Source organism: Lontra canadensis, unplaced genomic scaffold (assembly GCF_010015895.1).
Source record: "Lontra canadensis isolate GAN:19392208 unplaced genomic scaffold, GSC_riverotter_1.0 scaffold182, whole genome shotgun sequence".
NCBI lineage: Eukaryota > Metazoa > Chordata > Mammalia > Carnivora > Mustelidae > Lontra > Lontra canadensis.
In genome coordinates, this window is record NW_022631176.1 from 1,879,878 (window position 1) to 1,902,135 (window position 22,258).

General features: G+C 60.1%; 1 protein-coding gene across 2 annotated transcripts in view; it reads left to right on the plus strand.

Moving 5' to 3' along the window:
- ADGRD1 (adhesion G protein-coupled receptor D1) overlaps positions 1–22,258 on the plus strand; it is a 122,311-nt gene that overhangs the window by 83,784 nt on the left and 16,269 nt on the right. For both annotated transcript variants that reach the window (XM_032846893.1, XM_032846892.1), the window contains 4 exons: positions 843–966; positions 13,941–14,044; positions 15,428–15,539; positions 17,820–17,973. In XM_032846893.1, the coding sequence (XP_032702784.1) occupies positions 843–966; positions 13,941–14,044; positions 15,428–15,539; positions 17,820–17,973 (494 nt within the window). The remainder of the gene's footprint in view (positions 1–842; positions 967–13,940; positions 14,045–15,427; positions 15,540–17,819; positions 17,974–22,258) is intronic.

The following is a 22,258-nucleotide window of genomic DNA, read 5'->3' on the forward strand; positions in this document are numbered from 1 at the left end:
TCCCGGGATGGCCACATCCCTCATGGGCTGCATCCACAGAGAGAAAGCACTGCCCTTCAATGTTCTCATCTTCACAAAAGCTTTCCCCGAGGGCCCAGCCTTCGGCTGAAATGAACGTCTGCCTTTGCCGATAACTCAAAGGTGTTGTTTCTGGAAAGAGTCTTGGAAACATCTTGGGAGTTTGAGAAGACAGAGAGACACCGAAGCAGATGATGATCCCTGATGTTCTTAGCGTAGGATGAAACCACAGTAAACACCTGAGCATGTTTGCCTGCAGCCACTTCCAGCTAGACGGAGACGTCACGACGTAACACAAGGCCTAAATCACTTCTGTAAAAAAGTGAAATGTTGTGAGAAAGCAAAGACCCCTTTGACAGCTCGGTCTCAGCCCCTCTCACGGGAGGTGGCCAGTCGGGGTGTCCTCGGAACCGCGCGTGTCTCTTGGGGCCATGGCTGCGAAGCACACGCCGTCCCGCTCTGCTTCGTGCGCGCGCGTCCTGCCTGACTGTGCCCTGGATGGGAGGTGCGAGGGCCTCGCTCCCCCCTCCGTGGATACACGTCTGCGTTGGATGTGCCGCATTTTCTCACGTCTGTGTGCGCCCTGTGGCGGGCCCTGAGCTGCTTTCGTGGTGTCACCTGCCCTGGGCGAGAAACCCCACCCCCCACCAGGCGTGTCCTCAGGCGCGCTGCTCAGAGCTCTCCAGAAGTGGGGCTGGTGGGTCGTAGGACGAGCATGTGTCTTCTCCCGGGCTGTGGGTCCAGGGCGGGTACCCGCGGTCCTTCTAACGGGCACCAGCACGTCTGCGCTCTCAGCCCGCTGCCCCTCTCTCCTGTGTCCCCAGCTCTGGAGAAGGCATCTGGTCCAACCAGGGCTGTGAGCTCGCCGAGGGGAACCTCAGCTACTCCGTCTGCCGCTGCACTCACCTCACCAACTTTGCCATCCTGATGCAGGTGGTGCCGATGGAGGTAAGAGCCGCGCCGGGTCCCCGAGCCCCGATGGGTCCCCTAGCCCTGACAGCATGTCCTTCTGACCTCAGGGTGCGGGCAGGGCACACGGGTGGTCCCACTCATCGGGGAGACCCTGTGATGGGTGACATTTGTGACGTTCTACGCTTTTAGCAAAAAACCAAACCAAAACCAAAACCTTTGCCTCATGTTCCCTGTGGCAGCCCCGTGTGGAGCCTCGGTCCTTCCTGAGGGTCTGCGTGCACAAGGCAGGTGTGCCACCGTCCTCTGCCTTCGGTCCCAGGGCCCTGGAGCTTCTGTGCTCCCAGGGGGAGTTGGGAGGGAGAGCCCGGCACACCAGGGGGGCGTCTGTCCTCTTCTCTGATGGGGCCACGGCCTTCCCTGGAGGCTGGGGCTAAGGGTGGAGGAGGCGCTCCTGCCTGCATTTCTCTGTGCCAGAGTGTCGAAACTGGCAGCTGCGTGGCGCCCTGAGGGCTAGATGTTCATTTCATTGGTTTAAGGGAAGCTTGGAAGAGAAAAAAAAAAGTACTCTTCATTTTATTTTATTTTATTTTAAAGATTTTATTAATTTATTTTACAGAGAGAGATCACAAGTAGGCAGAGAGGCAGGCAGAGGTGGGGGGAGCAGGCTCCCTGCTGAGCAGAGAGCCCAATGCGGGGCTCGATCCCAGGACCCTGAGATCATGACCTGAGCCGAAGGCAGAGGCTTTAACCCACTGAGCCACCCAGGCGCCCGAAAAAGTACTCTTTAAAAATGCCAATGCCCCAGGGTGGGACCTTCTCAGCTCTGATGGGTCCCTGGCCCCTGCGTGGGTATGACTTGATGGGCTTCCAGACCCCAGTGGAACATGAAATTCTGTGCTAAAGTCAGGAGGTTGGAGAGGAGATGGGGGTCAGCCCAGGGGTCTCTGAAGGTCCCTGGAAAGCAAAGCACCTGTACAGACACATCCCATTTCATCCCAAACTGTGTTTAGAAATTGAAAAATCTTTTTTATAACTCTGAGTTTCCGACTCCTCTTAGAGATCTGTGGGTTTGGTGATGCTGGGCTGCAGAGAGTAGGGAGCCAGAGGCTTTTCCCTTCCACAGAGCCTCCTGAGTCACAGCAGCAGGTGCCCTGAGCCCCTGTGCTGTGCATGGAAATGACCTGGGGTCTGGAGGTCACAAGCCCTCTGCTGTCCCGACTGGCTCCACCACGTCCCTCCCTTGGCACATCAACCCTACGGGGCCCGTCTGTTTCCAGACAGACCCCCTGCCCTGGGTCCCATGGTCCAGAGGACCCGAGCCCCTGATGTGTGCAGGACTGTGGGGCTGGTGGGGCGCGACTCCTAGTGGCCCCCAGGGTCGTCACACAAGCATTGATTTCTCCTCCACGGCCGTTCAACGAGTACTTTTCAACACCTAGCCTGGGCGGTCAGCTGGTAACAAGAAAAGCAGTGACTTTTGATTTTGAGGCGTTTGTATCCTAGTGGGAAAGACAGGCTACAGCTTAGCAAACAGGGTTGTTTCAAGCAGCAGCAGGTGAAGAACGATTGAAGGGAGTGATGTGGCAGGTGCAGCGAGAAGGAGCAACCTGGTGGTGCGACCGGGGGACAGGCAGGGGAGAGTGCCGCAGGCCAAGGAGCAGCAGGTGCAGCTGCAGCAGTCGGGCCTGGGCTTGGGGTGTCCCCGGGAGAGGCGGCGAGCACGGGAGGCTCCTTCCTGTGCTGTGTGTGCCATGGGTTTTGCGTCTGGACTGTGAATTGCTTGTAGAGACTGCAGAGGGGAGTTCCAGGACCCCCAGGAGGAGGGGGGTGTGGGGGCAGACTGCGGCCCCTCCCGCTCTGCACGCAGACACGCCAGCACTGTGCACAGGTCAGAGCTGGTGGGTCCCTTCACTCTGCGGGGGGTGGAGCTCCAGGAGATGGGGGTGCGCCGCCGTCCCAGGTGCGCCGCAGTCCCAGGTGCGCCAACGTCCCAGGGCCCATCACTCGGGGTCCCCGACGGGAGTAGAGTGCAACTGGGCTCCTGCAGGTCAGGAGGCTTTTGAGTGAGAGCATGCGGAGCTTCGGACGCGCGGTGCTGTCTCGGGCTTGAGAGGCGTGAGCCCTCAGCTTGCCTTGTGCCCTGGGGGGAACATCTGTGTTCAGGCAGCTGCGACCCCCAGGCGGTCCCAGTGAGAGTGACGTGTGGGCAGCAGCTGCCCCTCAGATGCCAGGTACCCCTTCCCATCTGGTTCCTGCCCCCGGGCCCTCTGTCACCCCCTTTCTCTCCTGTCCCCCCGCTCTTCTGCCTGGTGCTGCCCAAGTCGGGGTGTGTTTTGTGGCTTTGTACCGTTAGCTACAGGGAGATCAGGTGGTGGGCTGGTGCCAGTGCTGTGGGCACACCGGGGGGGGGGGTGAAGTAGAAGGTTCCAGAGTGGCTGGAAGTGGAGAGAGGCCCTCAGTTACCTGGGCTGCATGGGGCGCCCTCCGAAATCTCACTCGTTCCCAGGTTCTCCTCCTCCCTTCTTGTCCTATTCTGCACAGACCTTTGTTGGGCTGGGGGAGTGGCAGGCCCCGCCGCCGTGAGGCCTGTGCCTCCATCTCCGCCTGTCCTGCCAGAGCCTCAGCCCACGTGCCTCCATCGTGTCCTCTGGGCACCACATGGGAGTCATCGACCCACCTCAGCTGTCCCAGCGGGAAACGCACCAGGCTGCTACCTACAGAATGAATGTGCCAATAGGGTGGGGACAGTCTGAGGCTGTGGTGGCTGAGTGGAGACAGCAAGGCCCAGAGAGGGGGATGGGCTGGGGTCATTCATTCATCCGACAATGAAGAATTGGGTTCGAGAGGACCACCCAAGGCCTTTAAGGCACTGGTCTGGGCCTTGGGAGCAAAGCAGCAGACACATCCCCGTGCTCAGGACCCTGAGAGGGAAGGCTGGCGCTCCACACTTGAGAGCACCTTCTGTCCTGCGTGGCGAGGGCTCCCTGGAAGCCACAGGGGGTGGTGTGAGGCAGGGCACAGCCCACAGGGTCTCCTGGAGACGGGTGCCGGTGAGCGACTGCGGGGAGGAGGCTGCAGCCTCATGGGCCTGGGAGGAAGGAGCAGGGGAACACAGCAGCAAGGGGCCGGGGGGCTCTTGGGAAAAGTGCCAGGGCTCAAAGCCCGGGCTTCAGACCCAAATGTCAGGGGCAGAGGGGATGTCACAGACACAGAGGAGCAGACCACGTGTGAGTGCTGGTGTGGGCAGGACAGCCATCCTACCATTTCAGGGGATTTGCCCAAGGTCATCCGGGGCAGGGGAGCCCCAGGTTTTGCTCTGCTCTCCAGATCCTAAAGCTGGGGCTGGGGCCCAACCTCCAGACGGCTCCTCTGGGTCCTTTGCACGCAGAGAACGAGGTCCATGCTTTGGGCCTCTGTGATGTGGAAGGGGCTGCTTGGTGGTGGGTGTGGGCAGGAAGTTGGGTTTGGGATGTTGGCAGGACGGGGAGGAAGGGAGGCAGCTCGGTCCAGGGAGCTAAAAAAACCCATCACAGAGCATTTATGATACAAATCTGTCAGCACTCGGTGTAGGTGACACCAGATTCGGACAGTCTGTGGGTGACTTTGTGGGAGCAAATCATATCTGCTCATTGCCAGGAAAGGTTGATTTGAAAATGATTCAAAATTACCCATGCTAAAAATGAACATTCCGAGGAACGTTTAAACAGTGACGGCAGTTATCGCCAGCAGATGCCGATCTGCGGCTCAGCTCATTTAGTGAGAAGAGCAGGGTGCCTTTTCCCCATCTTCCCGAGGGCCTCTGGGAGGGGGTGTTGTGGTCTAGGGTCTCTCCCCGGAGCTCATGGCTGCACCCGCCTTCCCTCTGCCGGTCTGCCCTGGCCCGCGCCCCAGCAGGGCCTCCGTGGAACCCCTCTCCATGGTACCTGGGGTGGCTGGGCTGGGTCATGGAGGGATGTCCCAGGCCTCGCTCTGCTGGCTCTTCTCTGTGGGAGGGACTATGATATGGGGTCCCCACCCGTTGGTCAACGGTGAGGGGCTTGGCCAGCCACAACCCTGGGGTGGGGAAACAACACGCTTTGTGCTCCTTGAGTGGGAAACAGGCCCGAATCCCTCCCACTGAGTGCCGACCCCATGGGGTCCCCCACCGGCTGGTTTGTGGGACCCCCTTGACCCAGAGCACCGGTCACGCCAGCTGTGGCTGGCTGGCAATAGTGGTCCTTACTCCATCTGACCCTACGCTCTTCTGTTAGGAACCATCTCCTTAAAATTATCTTCAGGTTAATTTTAGAACAGTACGTTCTGAGTGTAGTCGAGAAAGTTAGAAAACAGGGTAGGAGAGACTTTGCACAGCACAGAGTGGGTCCCCGTGAAGCTCCCGTGGTCAAGACAGTGTGGTGTCCCCATTCGTCCAGAAAGGCAGACCCGGACTTGTCGGTACACCCACGAGGATCTGCATCGTGGAATTCCAAAAATCGGAAAGCAAGATTAAGTAAAACACTATTTCCAGCCTGATTTGTCGCTGACGTAACAGAAAACGGAAGTGTTAATGGGCCTAACGCCACAGAGTGCATGGGCTCTGATGCCTCCACAGCAGGGAGGACGTCGCACCTCCCCGCCTCCGTGTTAATAGAATGTTCCATCAAGAGCCAACGTGCGGCTGTTCGAGTGGCTTGTGATGGTGCCGGCGACCTGGAGGCATCACCAATGCTTTGTCATGGGGAAAGGACGGGATGCAAAGTAGCGAACAAACATCTTGTTTTTGTTTTTTGTTTTTTTTAAGATTCTATTTGTTTATTTTAGAGAGAGGCTGAGTGCAGGGAGGGGCAGAGGGAGAAGAAACTGTCAGGCAGGCTCTATGCTGAGCGTGGAGCCTGACACGGGGCTAGATCCCATGACTCTGAGATGGTGACCTGAGCCGAAATCAAGAGTCAGGCGCTCAACTGACTGAGCCCCCCAGGCGTCCCCACACACCTCATATTTATGAAGCCATGTGAGGTCCCCTATGTGAGGTCCCCTATGTGAGGTCATGTCATGGTGTGTGATCAGGAGAAATGTACCAAGGTGCCTTTCTGGGCCGTTCACGGGTCGCGAGACCCTGGAATGAAGCCCCGGCTGGTGAGCTGGGCCCCTGTGCGTACATCTGTGTGGAATTGAATAGTAAAAGTAACAGCTCGAAGAGGCAGTTTGTAACCTCTGCTCTCCGGCACGGCGGCTTTGAGAGCGCCTCTGGCTGCCCTGCTTCTCCTCGCTCAGTGGCCTGGAGCTGGTGCCAGGCAGAGGCCATGTGAGGGTGTGCGGTGTGAACTGTGCGTGAACAAGGGGGTTTGTTTTGCAGGAGAGGAGCTTAGGGAGGCCAGGAAGCTCTCTCTCTGGACACTAGGATGCCACGTACAGCTGCACGAGGAGTGAGGCTGACTCACACGGCCTGTTCCCGGGGAACCGGGGACCGGGACAGGAGGCTGGCGCTGGGACTGTCGTTTCTCAGAACTGGCCCGCAGGGGCACTGGGGACGGGGGAACGGGGTCCGCAGTGGCGGCTGCTGCGGTGGGCTGGCCCAGCCAGACCCAGGAAGGGGTGGGACTCGGATCACCGCAGCCCCTGTGGGAGCCACCACCGAGGCCCCAGTGACCGACTCAGAGACGGGATTCCTAGGAAGGGGAATTGGAACCATGAGGACTTGGAGGGGTGAGGGCTGGTGTGACAGAAGCCATAGAGACGAGTCAGTCTCACTTGCTTCTGGGATCCCATCCGAGGTTCACATTCCAGGGTGACAGTCTGGTTGTCTGTACAATGGTGAGAACAGCCCATGCGCTGGTGGAAGCCAGAGACCCCCCCGTGCGCTGCCTCCCCGTGCTGCCACTCCCCTGCTCGCCTCCTGCGGGCCCTCTCGCCCCTGCTCCCCGTGCTGCCGCTCCCCTGCTCGCCTCCTGCGGGCCCTCTCGCCCCTGCTTGGCTCCTCCAGCGGGTCCCTTGGGAGCGGCCAAGGAGGGGCATCTGTTCTAGGGAGGGGGCAGTGGGAGCACTGTGCCAGGACAGGTGCACCCGGGAAAGCCAGTCCCCGGAAGCTCCTAACCATCCCCAGGGCAGACTCGGGCCAGGGTCAGGGCCAAGTTACCCCTCAGGAAGACAGAACCACAGAACCCGGTCCAGAGGCTGGCCAGTTGGCACGATTCCTTTAGCTTGACTGTTAATATTTCAAAAGAGAAATTATCTAAAATTTTGAATTTTGTTTTTCTTAAAAAAAAAACAAAACAAAAGTTGGGCTACCTGGGGCATCGTGACCAAGCCGCTGCTGCCCCCAGCAGGCCGGGGCTGGGGCTGCACTTGACCACAGTCCCGGCACCTCCCGCCACCCTCCCCACACTGCACACTGGCCTCCCCCACCGCCTTCCTCACAGGGGCACCGCTGTTCCACTCCTAGGAGGACAGAAAAGTCTTTCTGGCTCTTTCCCGGGGTGGGAAAATGACATATCCACTACGCGGGGCTTTGCAAAAAGCGGAAGACAGAAGTATTTCTTTCTGAAACAAGAGTTCCACTTGGATGTGATGTGTGCAGGCTCGCAGCTGGCCTCATGAATTTATGTAAGATGCCTCCCCAGAGGCCTTGGAGTCTGTGGTCTGTGACTCAGAGGAGCCCATGTCCCAAAGCAAACTCCAGGCTTTTCTGGGCATTTCTAAATCTAGCCGCAGGACGGGGAGGGAAGGGCACTGCGGGGGCACACCATGCCTCCTGAGGCCGGCGCTGCGGGGTGTGTGTGCACACGTGTGCGGGAGTCTCGCCTCCGCGGACCGCCATCCCTCAGGGTCCCCTCGAGCACCCTGGGCCCACGGCCACAACGTGCGCCTGGTGTGGCATCTTGAAGCCGCTTGGCGGGCTCTGGGCGGTGGGGAGGGTGCGGGGAGCTGCAGCTCGGGGACCTAATTGCAGGGCATGGCTGGGGCTGCTCCAGTGCCCCCTGGGAGCTGCCTCTGTGGTCCTGCTGGGCGTGTCCCAGATGGGCCGGACCAGCCTGCATGGAGCTGTGCCCGCTCCGTTCACCATGGGGAAGCAGGTTTGCTCGGGCGGTCTCCCTTGTGCCAGTCACTTCCTCACGCAGTTTCTGATGAGAACCTACTGTGTGCGGCCCTGTCCTCATAGCTGGGGTGCACTCAGCAGTGGCCCCACTCTGCCCCCTGGTCAGCAGACGCTCAGGGTCCCTCTCCTGACGTACTGTGTGGCCTTCTGCAAGTGCCTGCCCTGAGCCTCAGCCTGCCCACCTGTGACTTCCCTGGAGTACTGAGCTCGGAGCACCCAGCCCAAGAACTGAGCCCAAGCACCCAGCCCAATTAAGCTGACAGTGACATCCAAATGCGCAAGTCTCACCTGGTGGCTGAGCAGCCAGCCCCAGGAGTTGGGTGACGTCCCCAAAGAGCAGGACTGGGCTGGGGTGCAGCAGGCCTGAGTCAGGACTGAGCCTCCACGCACTCTCTGACCCCTTTGCATTCATCCTTTTGAGGGATGGTGGAGTCCTGGGCCCTGGGAGACCTGTCTTCTTGCTGATGGTGCTCCCTCGCTGCTCCCTCCCCTACTCCACCCTCCCCGCCCCCTCCCATCCCCCTCCTGCCTGTCTCTCTCCTGGGCTCCCAGGGCCCTTCCCCTTGGTGGCCTTGCTGCCTCTCTGGGGCGCTGGGCCACTGGCTACAGCTCCATCTCTCCCCTCAGGACCCAGCCACACAGGGAGCCTGCTTTGTTCACCCAGGATTCGTGGACCCAGGCCCTGGAGGTGGGATAGGAACATTAAGGAGGAAAACCACACTCTTGGGGCAGCCGCTGGCTGGGTGCTGTTGGGTGCTCACCTTTTCCATGGGCCGGGCCCTACAGTCCCAGAGATGGTGCCTCATTTACTGTAGAGTCTTCTGGAAGAACACTGTGCTGTGCTGCTGTTGGGGGCTGGGCTGCCCTGCAGAGGGACGCTGACCACCCACCAGTCTCAGGAGTCATTGCTGCTCAGGCTGGAGGTGGGGACACTGGGGTTGGGGGGAGCAGGGGTGTCTCCATCTGGGAGGGCCGGTTGTGAGGGACAGGAGGCCAAGGGCTTGGTTTGGGATCGAGGCAGGAGGCTCTGGGCTGCTGGGTTGAGGGGGGAGACAGAGGCTGTTCTGTGGGAGCCTCGTGGGCTCACCGTGTGTTGTCCTCCACTCAGCCCACAGGCCTGTCTCATTTGTTTAACCTGAGCAGGAGGCCGCTGATGGCTCCTGCCTCCACTGGTAGGCGGTCAGGTGTCCGCAGCCCTCGGGCCCCGGCAGACAGGAAAGGCCCGTGTCTGTGAGTGTGTCCCCAGGCGGGGTTGCTCAGTGGCAGCGTGCGGCTCCAAACGGGCACAGATGCTCGCAGCTACCGAGTGTGGGGCCTGCAGCAGCCCAGCTCCTCCGGAGTGGTGGCTGCGGGTCAGGCCCATGTCTCCCCTGTCCGCGCCTCCCCCAGCATAACATACATGCTTCACAGCAGTGTTGACAGAACCCTTGCCTCCATGTAAAGCCGGGACCACACAGCTCCCGCCTCCCAGCCCCAGCCTCAGAGGCAGGTCCAGGGGCTCCCTGTCCCCCATGGCATGGCTGCCCAGGAGTGGGTGCAGCAGGGACTTGACCTCAAGTGTGTTGGGGCTGGGCCTTTGCTCTCAGGCCCAACCCCTTCCCCTGCTGGGGTCTGCACCTGGGAGGCTGACCTCTGCCAGCCAGGGTCCTGGTCCACTGGGGCTGCAGCAGGAGATTGGGGAGAGGGGATAAGGCCAGAGGCCCCCTTCCCTCACTGTGCTGCTGGCAGCTTTCCCGGCAGTGGCCGCGTCACCTCCAGCCCCTGGTCCGGCTTTTTCCAGCGACCGCGGGCCGCGCCCTCCTGCCAGGGGAGAGGCCCCGTTGTGATTCCTGCCTGGACTGCTTCTTCCGCTCCATGGCACTCCCCCCACCCCCTTGTTAACAGGTCCTTGAATGGAATTTCCCGCTGTTTAAGGGCTTCAGTGGTGCCAGTTCAGAGCTAGCTGTGTGCCCCGGGGGCCGGGGGCCTGGGTGAGGGGGTGACTGGGTTCCGCACTCCGCCCCAGCTCACTCCTTCAATGACGTAGTTGGCCTGACCAGGACAAGTTAGGGGTCTTAAAGACATAGGGCCACGTCTCTGTGCAGGGGCTGGGAGTGTGGGGGACCCTCCCCACCAATGCAGGCCCGCGGCTGCCAATCTGTGCCCCTCAGCCAGCCAGGGAGCTCGTTTCTGCCTGTCCTCAGGCCCGTGGCCTTGATCTCATCCCTGGAGTATGCCATACGCCTACGGCCTGGGCTTCATGCAGCCGGAGGCTGGCAGCGTGTTCCCGCAGAGCTACACCTGGTGAGGCCCAGGAACTGTCACCGAAACCTGGAGGCCCAGGGAGCCTCGGGCTCCTGCTGTCCACAGTGGAGTGAGGGGGTATGGCTAAGCCGGGGTCAGAGAGCATGGCTGAGGGGATGCTGGCTCACGAGAGCCTGGAGACCGGACATTGGAAAAGAGCCAGGGTGAGCGGCGGAGGCAGAGAAAGCCACATGGGTCAGCAGCCACGAAGGGCTGCGTGTGTGTGGGCGCCACCCGTGGCGCCCCACTTGGCCTTCACTCTGCTCAGCCTTAGGTTCCCTTGGCAACTGGCCTCCCAGCCAGGCCAGCGATGAGGGACAGGCATTGGTACGATGCTGCGGTGCTCCCGGCCTCACCTGGGTCCCCTGTGTTCCCTGACCCAGTGGTACCGTCCTCCTTGCTGGCCCTGCTCTGCTCCCATCCCCTCACCTCCTTGACCTTCCTGTCCCACAGGGATGGATGCCATGCCTGTTCCCTGGGGTGCCTCATGGCTTTTGTTTCCAGGGACTCCCACACTCTTGTTACCTGCATCCCACGTCGAAGCCCATCCCCCAAGTCACTGGGAGGGTCCTGCTCTCCTGTATGGACCCTCTGACAGGGCCACCAGTTGGTGAGGCAGAGATGCAGGGCCGAGGGAAGGAATATGGGTCTCACCAGGACAGGGGCCATGGAGGGAGTGAGCTGGGGTGATGTCCTGCCCATGGAGACTGGACTGAAGGTGGCCCTGATACACTGGGGGAGGGCAGGGAGAAGCTGGGTGAGACAAAGGTGGGAGCTCTGGGAATCAAGAAGGAGAGGGTGTGTGGCCTAGGTTAGCAGAGGAACCAGCAGCACTTGGGGATGCATCGGCTCCAAGGAGTAAGGAGGGACCCAGAGGACCCTCATCGGAGGCCGAGTGAGACCGACCACCCGAATCCCGGTCCTCTATAGGCCGTCTGCCCCGCAGCCCTATTGGCTCCTGTCTCAGCCTTGTCCAAGCAGGAACTAGCCACCTTGTTCATTCACCCGTGCTTCCCGCCTGTGGCATGCGCTCCGAGCTTGGTATACAGTAGTGCTCAATGCGTGCTTATGGCAGATGGAAGCCCAGTGCTGCCCCACCTGGCTTTGGAGTCTCTCCTTCTGCAAGTGAGAATGGTGGTGCCCACCCACAGGGCAGCTGTAGGATTCACTGTCTGCGTGCACCAGGCACCCAGTAACAGCTGTGATGTTCTTCCTGTCTCAGCCATCCAGTCTTCCGCTTGCTCGACGGTGGGCCTGGGCAGCTATGGGTCCGCGGCTAGGGTGGGAAGCCCGTTATCAGAAGCTCCAGGCGGAGCAGGCTAGCGGATCAGAGGCTGGGTTTCCGTGCGTGGCTGGCAGGCTGCAGCGCTCCCATGGGGGAGCTTCTGCTGGGCACTGTGAGCCTGCTGTGTGGGGTCTCCCGCGCGTCTGGGAGCCACAGCGGCATCGACCAGCTGTCTCTGCCACAGGCACGCACATGTAGATTAGGTGTGGCTTCCCTGGAGGAGGGGAGAGTGCCCCCTGCCACCCACATTCAGGAGGCGGACACCTCTGGACTCCAGTGGTCCTGGAGCCGCAGGCATGACAGTCCATCAGAGCAAGCTCTCCATCTTGCTCCCTTGCTCAGGGAGAAAGGTCTAGGTGGTGACGGGGCAGTGTGGAGGTTCACGTGGAGTGCCCCGGCTCGGGCCAGACCTGAGAGGGGGTCCCAGAGGCCGAGGGCTGAAGGTGTCCCGTGAGCCAGGCATGGCTATCACCCTTCACGTGCTCCCATTTCCATTTCCATTTGGTGGGTGCCACCGAGGTGGACCCCAGTTTCTACAAAGAGCTGAGGGTCCGTGATGTCCATAAACCCTTCAATGTGATGCTTCCCTCTGTCTCTGGGGCCATTGTGATAGCCAGGAGACTTTTCAATTACCTGTGACAGCAAAGAGGGCATTCTCATTTAATGCTGGCGTTTTGTGTGCGGTTTTACTTCCAAAAACATCTCTGTAAGAGCACTTGTTCCAGAACCGTCTCTGGAGGTGAGGGGCGGCCTCTCCTCTCCTCTCCCTGAGAGCGCGACAAGTGCCAAGTGTTTCAGTTTTACCTGCAGGATTTCTCACAATTCCTTAGCGGGACAGAGAATGCGGCTCCCCTTACCCATGTCTAACACTGGAGACACCAGTCCAAGGAGCCCTCCTCACAACACATCGCAGGGGATGTCTCAGGCCACGTGGTGTGGGGAGGTGGCTTTAGGTGGCGTTCGCCTTCCTGGGCTACCTGATGAATCCCCATGCCTCCGGCTGGCCCCTCTGCAAAAGGGGACACTGAGGGTCCCGATCCGGGGGTGTGGCCGAGGATGTCACTGTGGAGCACAGTGACCCCCATGCATTCCTTCTGCTTAGGGAACTGGTGTGGGCAAACAGGAGGTGAAATGGGGGCTCGCCCCCTCCTGCATCTAGGGCTGCGGCCTGCAGGCTTTTCCTTCCCACCCCCATTCAGTCAAGGTTCCAAAGTGTCTCATAGCCCTGGGGAGTGAGTTGACCGGCTGAGCCACAGAGCTGGAAGAAGAAAAGCCCATCAAGTTGTCCATCCTCAGGTGCACCCGCTGGCTCCCAGATTGCTCCACACAATCTGCTCGCCATCCCCGGTCTGGGGAACTGGGGCCTCCTGGGCCCCCAGTCCTTCCGGACGTGTGTAAGCTTCCTGAGCTGCCTCCTTATGTGCCCGATTACATCCTGGTGAGCAGGACAGGGGGAGGCGTAGCTGAGGCAAAGGCCCAGAGTGTTGAGGCTGAGGCTGGAGGGATCTTGATGTCTCGTGTCCACACACGGGCTACAGGGAGGGGCTCTGGCTGGGTCTCTGATGCAGACCCAGCAGGAAGCCACAGCAGGAAGCAGTGACAGCTCTGCAGGGATGGGCGTGGGGAAGGTGGTGTTCTAGGCGTGAGGCTCAGGGAGCACAGAGCATGGTGGAGCCCAGGGTCAAGTGAGTGTGATCTGAGGCTCCTGCTCCTGGAGCCGAAGGGGCCACCATGTGCGGTTGTGCTGCCAGGAGAGCTGAGGCTTGCGTCACCGTCCCTCATGGCTTTGCATCCGACTCATTTACCACATTCCTTTCTGTGCCGGTGGACGTCAGGGATGATGGCTGACTGCACACGAACTCTAGGACGGCTCGGCCCGTGTGCCTGGCTCGCTCTAGGCACTTTAGCTGTGCACATCCATGGGATCCTCAGGGAGGAGTCGGTCCCCCTCCTGGGTCTTACTGAACTCCTATGGCTGCTGGGTCTGGGTCTTAACCCACCTGGGTGCTGCACGGTAGACTCCAGGCACGGCTGGTGCTGGGAGTGGGGACGGGTCAGGAGGGCGGCAGTTAGGAATTGGCAGGACAGAAGCCGGACGTGTGGCGGAATCTGAGTGATCGCCCTGGCCCTTCGGGTGGAGCCTTCCAGCGTCAGTCCAAGGGCTGAGACCAAGGGACTGGACCTGTCAGTGGTGGTCACAGGGCATCTGGGGGGAGGGGCAGGCCCCGGTGATCCCCACGACATGCACACTGGGACAGCGGCTGCCTGATAGTCAGCTGTGCGCCAGCCCTGGGACCCTCTCCACGGGTCACCTCAGCCTCCGGGACCTGGACCAGCGTGGACGTCTCTGCTCTGCTTCCCACACAGCTCACGCACGGACACCAGGTGGCGCTCTCGGCCATCACCTATATCGGCTGCTCCGTGTCCCTGGTCTGCCTGGTGCTCACGCTGGTCACCTTCGCCATGCTCTCGTGAGTCATCCTCCGCTCTCTCCTGCGTCCGGGGAGGTCTGGCACCCTTGGACAGATGCCAGTGCAAGCCTGCCCCACTTCCGCTGCCTGCTGGGCGTGTGTCCTCGGGAGGCAGCGAGTGCCTGGCCTCGCTGAGAGCCTGAACGTGATGCATTCCAGCTGGACAGCTGCTCCAAAGTCAGCTTTCGTCTTGAGATCCGGGGTACAGGGAGGGGTTGGGGTGCTGGAGAAGAGAGGAGGGAGGCAGGAGGGGCTGTGGGAGTGGAGGGCACCCTGCTTTAGTTATGCTGGGAAGTTCTGTAAGGGTTTTTCTGGCCCTTGGGCTGGTGAGAACTTGACCGGACCAGGAGGACCCCTACCCAAAGACAAAGCCACAGCTCTGTAGGGGTCCCAGGTATCTGCTGGAGAGGCAGGAAGGCCCTTTCCCAGGAGGCCCCCTGCCCCTGCTGGCTGAAGCCACGTGTGGTCAGAGCTCAAGGGAGTCTGTGCCCCCCAGGGGAGGGTGGAAGCTGAGGCCCTCTGAGGCCCTCTCTGAACTGGGATGGAAAAGTGGAGTGTATGCCATCCATGTGGGCAGACGACTGCGAGGACTTGCTGGCCGCTGCTCAGGGCTGTTGACTCATCCAGGATGATGAGTCCTGGGGGGGTGGGGCTTGGGAGTTTATCTCCACTTCCCGCTCCTCTGCAGGGGAGATGATGCTCTGGCGGCTCCTTCTGGAGCCCAGCACCCCTCCATCTGCTCTGGTTCTCTGAGGACCACCTGGCTCCCGGCCTGGCTGTGACTGTGGGGTCCCGGGTCAAGCTGTAGCATGATCCACAGGGAAAGGCCTTCAGCTCCTCAGAACTCTAGGAACTGTGGGGGGCAGGGGTGGCAGCAGCCGAGCCACCAGTGTTGAGCTGAGACCTCAGTTCTTTGGTTCCCTCGTCCCCCAGCTCTGCTCAGGAAGCCCGCCACAGCCAGGCGGGCAGCTCTGAGGACAGGACACAGAGTGGGTGGGGATTGGGGGGCCAGGAGCGCACACTTCTGGGCCAGCGGAAGTCCTCTCCTAGGGAGGCACAACTGGTGTGAAGGCCACAGCCCAGAAAGGACTGGGGTGCGGGTAAGCCAGCCTGGGACATTGTGAGCGGGAGCAAGAGCAAGGATCGGGTGGAGTCAGCAAGGGCCAGAAGGGGGAAGCAGGGCGCAGGCTGTGCGGGGCCGAAGCCGGTGGAAGTTGCTGGTTCCTTTCCTAGAGCAATAGGGAGCCAGTGAGGTGTGAGAGTGGGGAGTGATAGCGTCTGCATGGGCTCTAGAAAGGCCTCTTTGGCAGCCCTTGGGGGCGTGGCAGGGAGCAGTGGTGGCGGCGCTGGGCCTGGGCCTCACCCCTGCCTCTCCGCCCTCAGTTCCGTCAGCACCATCCGGAACCAGCGCTACCACATCCATGCCAACCTGTCCTTCGCTGTCCTGGTGGCCCAGATCCTCTTGCTGGTCAGCTTCAGCTTCAAGCCTGGCACGGTGAGTAGCCCCACACCCGTCCCTCTCCTTCCTCCCTCTGATGTCACTAGGGCTGACTCCGGCTGGATTCTTCAACTCAGAATTCAGGCCACACCCCCAGAGTCGGGCAGGGGCTGGTCCAGGAGAGGCCCAGGAGACAGCCTGGCTGAGCTGGGATCTCTGCCCACTGCTGGCCCATGGGCTGTGTCAGCTCGCGCTCTGGGCGTGATGGGGTGCCAAGCGTGATGCAGACAGGCGACACAGACCAGCCCCTCTGATCCTGGAAGACAGGCCTGTGGAGGCCGTGCTGTCCTCGCCTCCTGCTTCTGGATGTGGGAGCGGGTGACAGACGACTCTGGCAAGGGTTGGCCCCTGCAGTCTTGCTTTTCACGGCTGCATTGACCTCAGAGACCCCCAGCCACTTCCGTTGGTGGAGGGTGAGGTCGGGCGCTGCTGGCAGGAGGAATGTGAAGGCCCAGGCCTACCTCCTCCCTGCCCTTCGTACTGGGGACCTAGGAAGTCTTAGAACCCCAGAAGGGTAAGAGCTAAAACTGAAATGGCTTGGGGATGTGGTTTTAAACCCAGCTGGTGGGAAGGAGAAGCAGACTCCCGCTTGCTCCCACCAGGAGAGGAGAGGCGGTTCTGGGGAACAGAGCAGTAGAGGTGGGCGGTCTTAAGACACACAGGATGGGCTGAGGCACAATGAGCTCGTCACCCTACGCTGGCGGGGGTCGGCAGAGCTTCCGGTCCTCTCTGCCGAGGGGTCCTCAGCCCCCACCTGCCCGTCCTGGGGCCGCTACCGAGGGAGAGCTCCACCCTCCTGGGCTGCAGGGTGGTCCTCCCTCGCTGGTTTAGGGGCGCAGAGCGGCATCTAAAGATCCCCGCATGGGCGGTGGAGGGATCGGCCACGTGCCAGCCGCGTTCTCCAGGTGCGTCCGCCCTCCGGTTTCCTTAGAACACGGATTTGGGTTTGTAGCTCTGGGTGTGGCCAGAATTCTGGATTTCCATCAGGCCTCCGGACGATGCGGATGTGGCCTGTATAGCACCGACCCCCCTCCGGGAGGGATGGGGCCCCACCGCGTGCCCTGGGGGCCGGTCCCGGAGCGGCTGGTGGGTGGTGGCGCCCCTAGGAAGGGGCTGCAGGGACACGGCACACCTGCCTCTGACGCACGCATGGGGCAGATGAGGGACCTCCAGCTGCACCTGGGAAACCAGGTGCCAGGGACACGATGCTGTCCTGAGAATGAGCTGGTATCACGGGGAGTCTGGGACAACAGAGCTTGGGGTGCCCAACAGAAATCATGCTATATCTGGGGCTCTGTCTTTAATTCTTTAATTTTTCTCTCTTTTTCATTATTTTAATTTTTTAAAAAAGATTTCCATACATTGAATTTGTATCCTGCAACTTTATTGAATTCATTTATCAGTGCTAGTAATTTTTGATGGAATCTTTTGGGTTTTCTTTCTTTTTTATTTTTAGATTTTATTTGACAGTGATCACAAGTAGGCAGAGAGGCAGGCAGAGAGAGGGGAGGGGGAGAAGCAGGCTCCCCGCCGAGCAGAGAGCCCCATGCAGGGCTCGATTCCAGGACCCTGGGACCACGACCTGAGTCAGAGACACAGGCTTTAACCCACTGAGCCACCGAGGCGCCCCATTATTTTAATTTTTGAAGGTGTTATTTAAACGTATTATTATTTTTCCTCCCTCCCATCATTGTGCCCCCTTCGTGGCCCCACGTGGACACCGGCTCTGGGCGCCAGACCCGGCACAGGTCGGGTTTAGGGACCTAATGGCAGCTGCCTGGCCCACGTGTCTGCGAAGGCCCAAGCTCGAAGGCTGGCTCCCTGGCAGCTCTGCCCTTTCCCCAGAGCCCACCCCATTGGGTCGGTCTGCTCACGTGGCCAGCCTGAGCCAATCCTGCTGCAGAGGACCGCCCACCTCTACTGCTCTGTTCCCCAGAACCGCCTCTCTTCTCCTGGTGGGAGCAAGTGGGAGTCTGCTTCTCCTTCCCACCAGCTGGGTTTAAAACCACATCCCCAAGCCATTTCAGTTTTAGCTCTTACCCTTCTGGGGTTCTAAGACTTCCTAGGTCCCCAGTACAAAGGGCAGGGAGATGCTGATGTGCTCTCTTGAGCCAATCACTGTTCCAGAGTCACAGGTCCCATCCAAACTGTGGGGTCTAGAAAGGGAGCTTGGGCCCCGCCCCTTTGAGGGTGGGGAATGAGGGCATGTGACCCAGGATGCCAGGAACCGCCCATAGCTCACACCCAGAGAGATGGCCCTCTGCATTTTGATCCTAGGTCCCCTGCCGGGTGTTGGCCATGCTCCTGCACTACTTCTTCCTGAGCGCCTTTGCGTGGATGCTGGTGGAAGGGCTGCATCTCTACAGCATGGTGATCAAGGTCTTTGGCTCAGAGGACAGCAAGCACCGCTACTACTATGGGATAGGATGGGGTAGGTGGGGAAGGGGTGGGGCAGGAGGGGATGGGATGGGGCAGGAGGGATGGGATGGGGCAGGTGAGGGATAGGATGGGGCAGATGAGGGTAGTGGGATAGAATGGTATAGGTGGGGCAGGTGGGGATGGGGTGGGGCAGGTGGGGAAGGGGTGGGGCAGGAGAGGGTGGGATGGGGAAGGAGGGGGTGGGATGGGGCAGGAGGGGTAGGTGGGATGTGATCTTGCTTCATATGACATACTTCCAAGAGGCCAGATACTCTTAGGCTTGGACAGGCTTTTCCAAATCACATCCGTTCCCATGGAGAGTGCGTTGGAGTTGTCAGAGCTAATGGTCTATTTCCCCCATACCTGGACAAGTCGTGGAAGCACTGCTCTGGAGCTGGGGCAGGGACGGTGGCTTGTTTGTCGGGTACACCACGCCAGCATCAGAGCATGGCCCTGGGTGGGGTGGGCAGCTCACCTCTTGCAGTGTAGGGCCTCCGCCCTGTGAATGCCCTTAGGGGAGGGCAGTCGGGGCTGTGTTCTCCGTGAGTCCCAGCGGAGACAGGTCCCACATACTCTGGGCTGCGGCTGGATGGAGGAAGGGAGCTCTGATCTCTGTCGCTCTTACCTGGGACAGCGTTTCCGCAAGGAGCGGGCTGCCCACCCCTGTGAGATAGTGTAGCTCCAAGGGGCCCAGTGCGGGGAGGCCTGTCTCTTTGGGGTAGAGCAAGTCATGGCTCGAGTGATGGACCCACTGTTATTACCAAGATTTAGTAGGTTTTCTTGAGTAAGTTTTTCCTGATTTGTTGTATGGCTTTAGGAAAACGTGCAGAGATTTTCAATGGTTGGGGTTTCTCTAGGCTAATTTTCACCAGTGAGGGTTGTCTCACAGAGCGGTGCATCCGTGGAGCCGCTCATGGCTTCATCCTGGAAGCCCCCTCCCCATTGACTTGACTCCGTGAACTTCCATCTTACCCACCCTACCCTGAGGGGTCCCTGCTTCCTGTCAGCGTGGGTAGACCGCCATGTCACTGACACCTGCCATGACTGCATTTGCAAGAAAGCATTTATCCAGCATTAGTGACCTGCTGCTTGTTCCTGGTTTGCCTCACATGGGTTTAATTCGCACAGCCCTCATGCAGGGAGCCGATAAACACGTGTACTCTATGCTTTGAGCTTCTTGATGTATTTGGGGCGAAGGCAGTACGTTCTGCACCCTCCTGGCTTCTGCAGCTGCCTCCCTTCCCCCCCTGCTGCTGGGGCCACGCAGGGAGCAGGCCACGGCGTCCAGGATGCCCCCCACCCGCCTGTGAGCACTCCTGCAGCCTGCGCCCGCCTGGGCTCTTATTCGGTCAGCGGAATTAAAGGAAAAGAAATGGAAGATTTTAACCAGTATTTAAATATTCTGAGGTTTTATATAAATCACAGAGATCTTTTGAAAAGTGCGGCCCTCTGGGAATCCTGAGTTCACAGTCCTGTTGGGCGGCACAGTCTGGACTGTGTAGCTTCTCACCCCGGCGTTATCCCTGTGGTTGGGTGCGTGTGTGGCCCAGATGTTGCTGTTTGCAGAGGGAGCCCAGGGCCGGGCCCGTCACCTTCCCATGGGGGATGTCCTCAGGGCTCAGGAGTTGCCTCTCTCCGTCTGCCTGGGTAGAGTTCACTCTGGGCATCAGTAATGACAGCACACAGCCGGGCCCTCTCAACCTTCAGGGGCCAGTGAGGAAGGAGCTGGAGGCTGACCCCAGGCACAGGGAGACCACCCCACGGGGAGCGCCCCTTGCACAGAGGCCTTGTCCTCCAGAGCCCGCCCCTGGCCTTGAAGCCCTCAGGACTGTTTTGAAGCCGAGTTGGGGGATGGAGGCATCACATCAGGAACATACCTTGAGGTTTTGCGAGATGTCAGGCCCTAGGTTGGACTTGTAAGGTGAGTGAACCGTGATCTCTGTCCCTGAAGTGTCCCCGTGGGAGCAGGAGAGATTAGGAGGGATGTTTGAGAGTTTGCGCATCCTGCTGCAGATGTGCGTTTCCGATGGCCGACTCAGAAGTGAGGGGTGTAGCTTTCTCTGGAGAGCTCCCACTCGTCCCAGGCACATCCTTGGTTGTGGTTCATGGCGGCCTCCCTTCCCTGGGCTGCTTGGTGCTCCAGGGAGCCAGGCCAGTGCTGGGCCACAGGGTTGCCAGTCAGATGGCCACTCAGCGCTGTTTGCTGTAAAGCCACACACCTTTACTTCCCGTTTCTGTGTCCCTGGTGGCTGTGGCTGTGGGCGGGGCTGTGCTTGTGGCAGCCCCATGAGGAGGGGTCGCTGCCTGGAACTGTTGCTGGGTGCTGGGGGAGAGGGGAGGACACGGAAGGACCTCACACTGGAAATTAAATACTCAGTCCTGAGAGGCACACTCACTTCTGTCCACACCCAGGACCCTAATAGGCTCCCTCGCGCCCAGAGAAGCATCTGGAAGAGTGCGGCAGGTGGCACTGGCCCTCAGGCAAGAGGGCAGGCCACTTGTCTCCAGCCTCCTCTCTGCCCTTCTCTGTGAGGCCTCTGCCCCTGTGTCAAGTTTCCTGGTATCCGCTCCCTGGGCTCTTTGCTCTCTCCTGGCTCCCACGGTCCCACCCTGGGCTGGGGAATTACCACCGCTTTCCAAAGACAGCGCGTCCTCAACTCCTCGCAGTTTGTGTCCACACGCCAGGGCCAGACGGACCCTGAACTGTCTGCAGAAGCATGCCATGTGCCTGCACGGCTGCGGGGACCGATGGTCGTGGTGATGGCCACAGTAGAGGGACTGGAGTTGGCTAACAGTGCAGATGATTACAGGGACTGAGCTGAGCCGTGGAACGTCTTGTCATTCACACACGTGGCCAGAGCACAGTTGGGGAGCAGGGTGCTCGGCCCTCCATTTCCACAGGGAGACCGTGGAGACTCAGTGGAGACTTCATTGAGGCCACACAACGGGTCTGGGGTGCCCCTGGGAATGGACCCAGGGCCCAAGATTTTCTTACTGGCTCTTACCTTCCTCCTAATCCTCCCACCTCTGAAACATTTCTTCGTAAGAACACACACATTGGGGCACCTGGATGACTCAGTCGCTAACCATCTGACTCTTGGTTTTAGCTCAGGTCATGATCTTAGGGTCCTGGGATGGAGCCCCATGTTGGGCTCTCTCCCTCTGCCCCTCCCCCCACTCCGGTGCATGCTCTCTCTCTCTCAAATAAATGAGCCTTTAAAAAAGAGAAGAGTACACACTTAGTCACATGCTGGGCTCTGCCATGTGCCTCAGAGACCGCAGACAGACAGGCTGCCTCTGCTCAGACAGACGCTTCTCCCACTGCCCCATGGGGTGACCTGGGATACCAGGAGAGGGACACAGGAAGAAATGGTGAGGGAGCCCCCAGCACTGCGTTTGAGATCGAATGAGCTGTGAATGCAGAAAAAGAACCTTGGACTCCTCCATTTTACCCCAGGCAGCAAAGATGCCAGCCGCAGACCCGTGGACGTGGGCCAGGACTGGGGGAGGGGCGTGTAGGCCTTGACCACCGAGTTTGAAACCCATCTCCAGCAGTCCTTGCCACACCTTCTGGAACCCACCAGGATGGGACGTCTGTGCCTGCTTGCTGTTCTGTGGACCCAGAGCAAGGGTGGCCCTTGGCCTGCACTTCCTCAGTGAAACTGGGGTGCCTCGGTGATGCTGTTGGGGTGCTGGGTGGCTGCCAGTGCCCGGGGCTTAATGCTCCCCCCACTAGGCCCCTCACCATCTCAGGTGCCAGGTGACCCTCCCACACCAAATGAGCCGGGCAGAGAGGATGCCCTGTGACATTTGTGGACATGGAGGGCCCAGGGAGGGGCTGCTGGGCTGGAGCCAGGTCCCAGGGAGTCGGCTCACTTCCTGTGGCCCTGGGTCCATCCGGGCAGGAGCCCCAGGCGTGTGGCACCAGGAAGAAGTCTGCCTTCTCTCTTGTCATGCTCACCTGTGGAACACTCCTGTAACAGCAGGCCATGGTGAGAGCCCCCAGCCTGGCCGCCTCTCCCCAGAGGCCAGTGGGTCCCCTCTGTGGAGGCCTGGACGTTTTCTGTAATGTATTTGAACTAGTTAGATGTCAGAGCAGCAGATCAGAGATAGACCAGCCGTGCAGGAAACTCCGGTTCACGACTGTTCAGACTGGAGCTGGAAAGGCCGGGAGCCGCCACAGGAGGCACGCAGGCACAGCCCGGGGCAGGCTTTCCTCTCCTTCCTCTGGGGCCACGAGCTCAGCGCAGGCAGGGCGGGGGGCACTCCTGCGTGCTCACCACCCCCAGCCTCGGCTC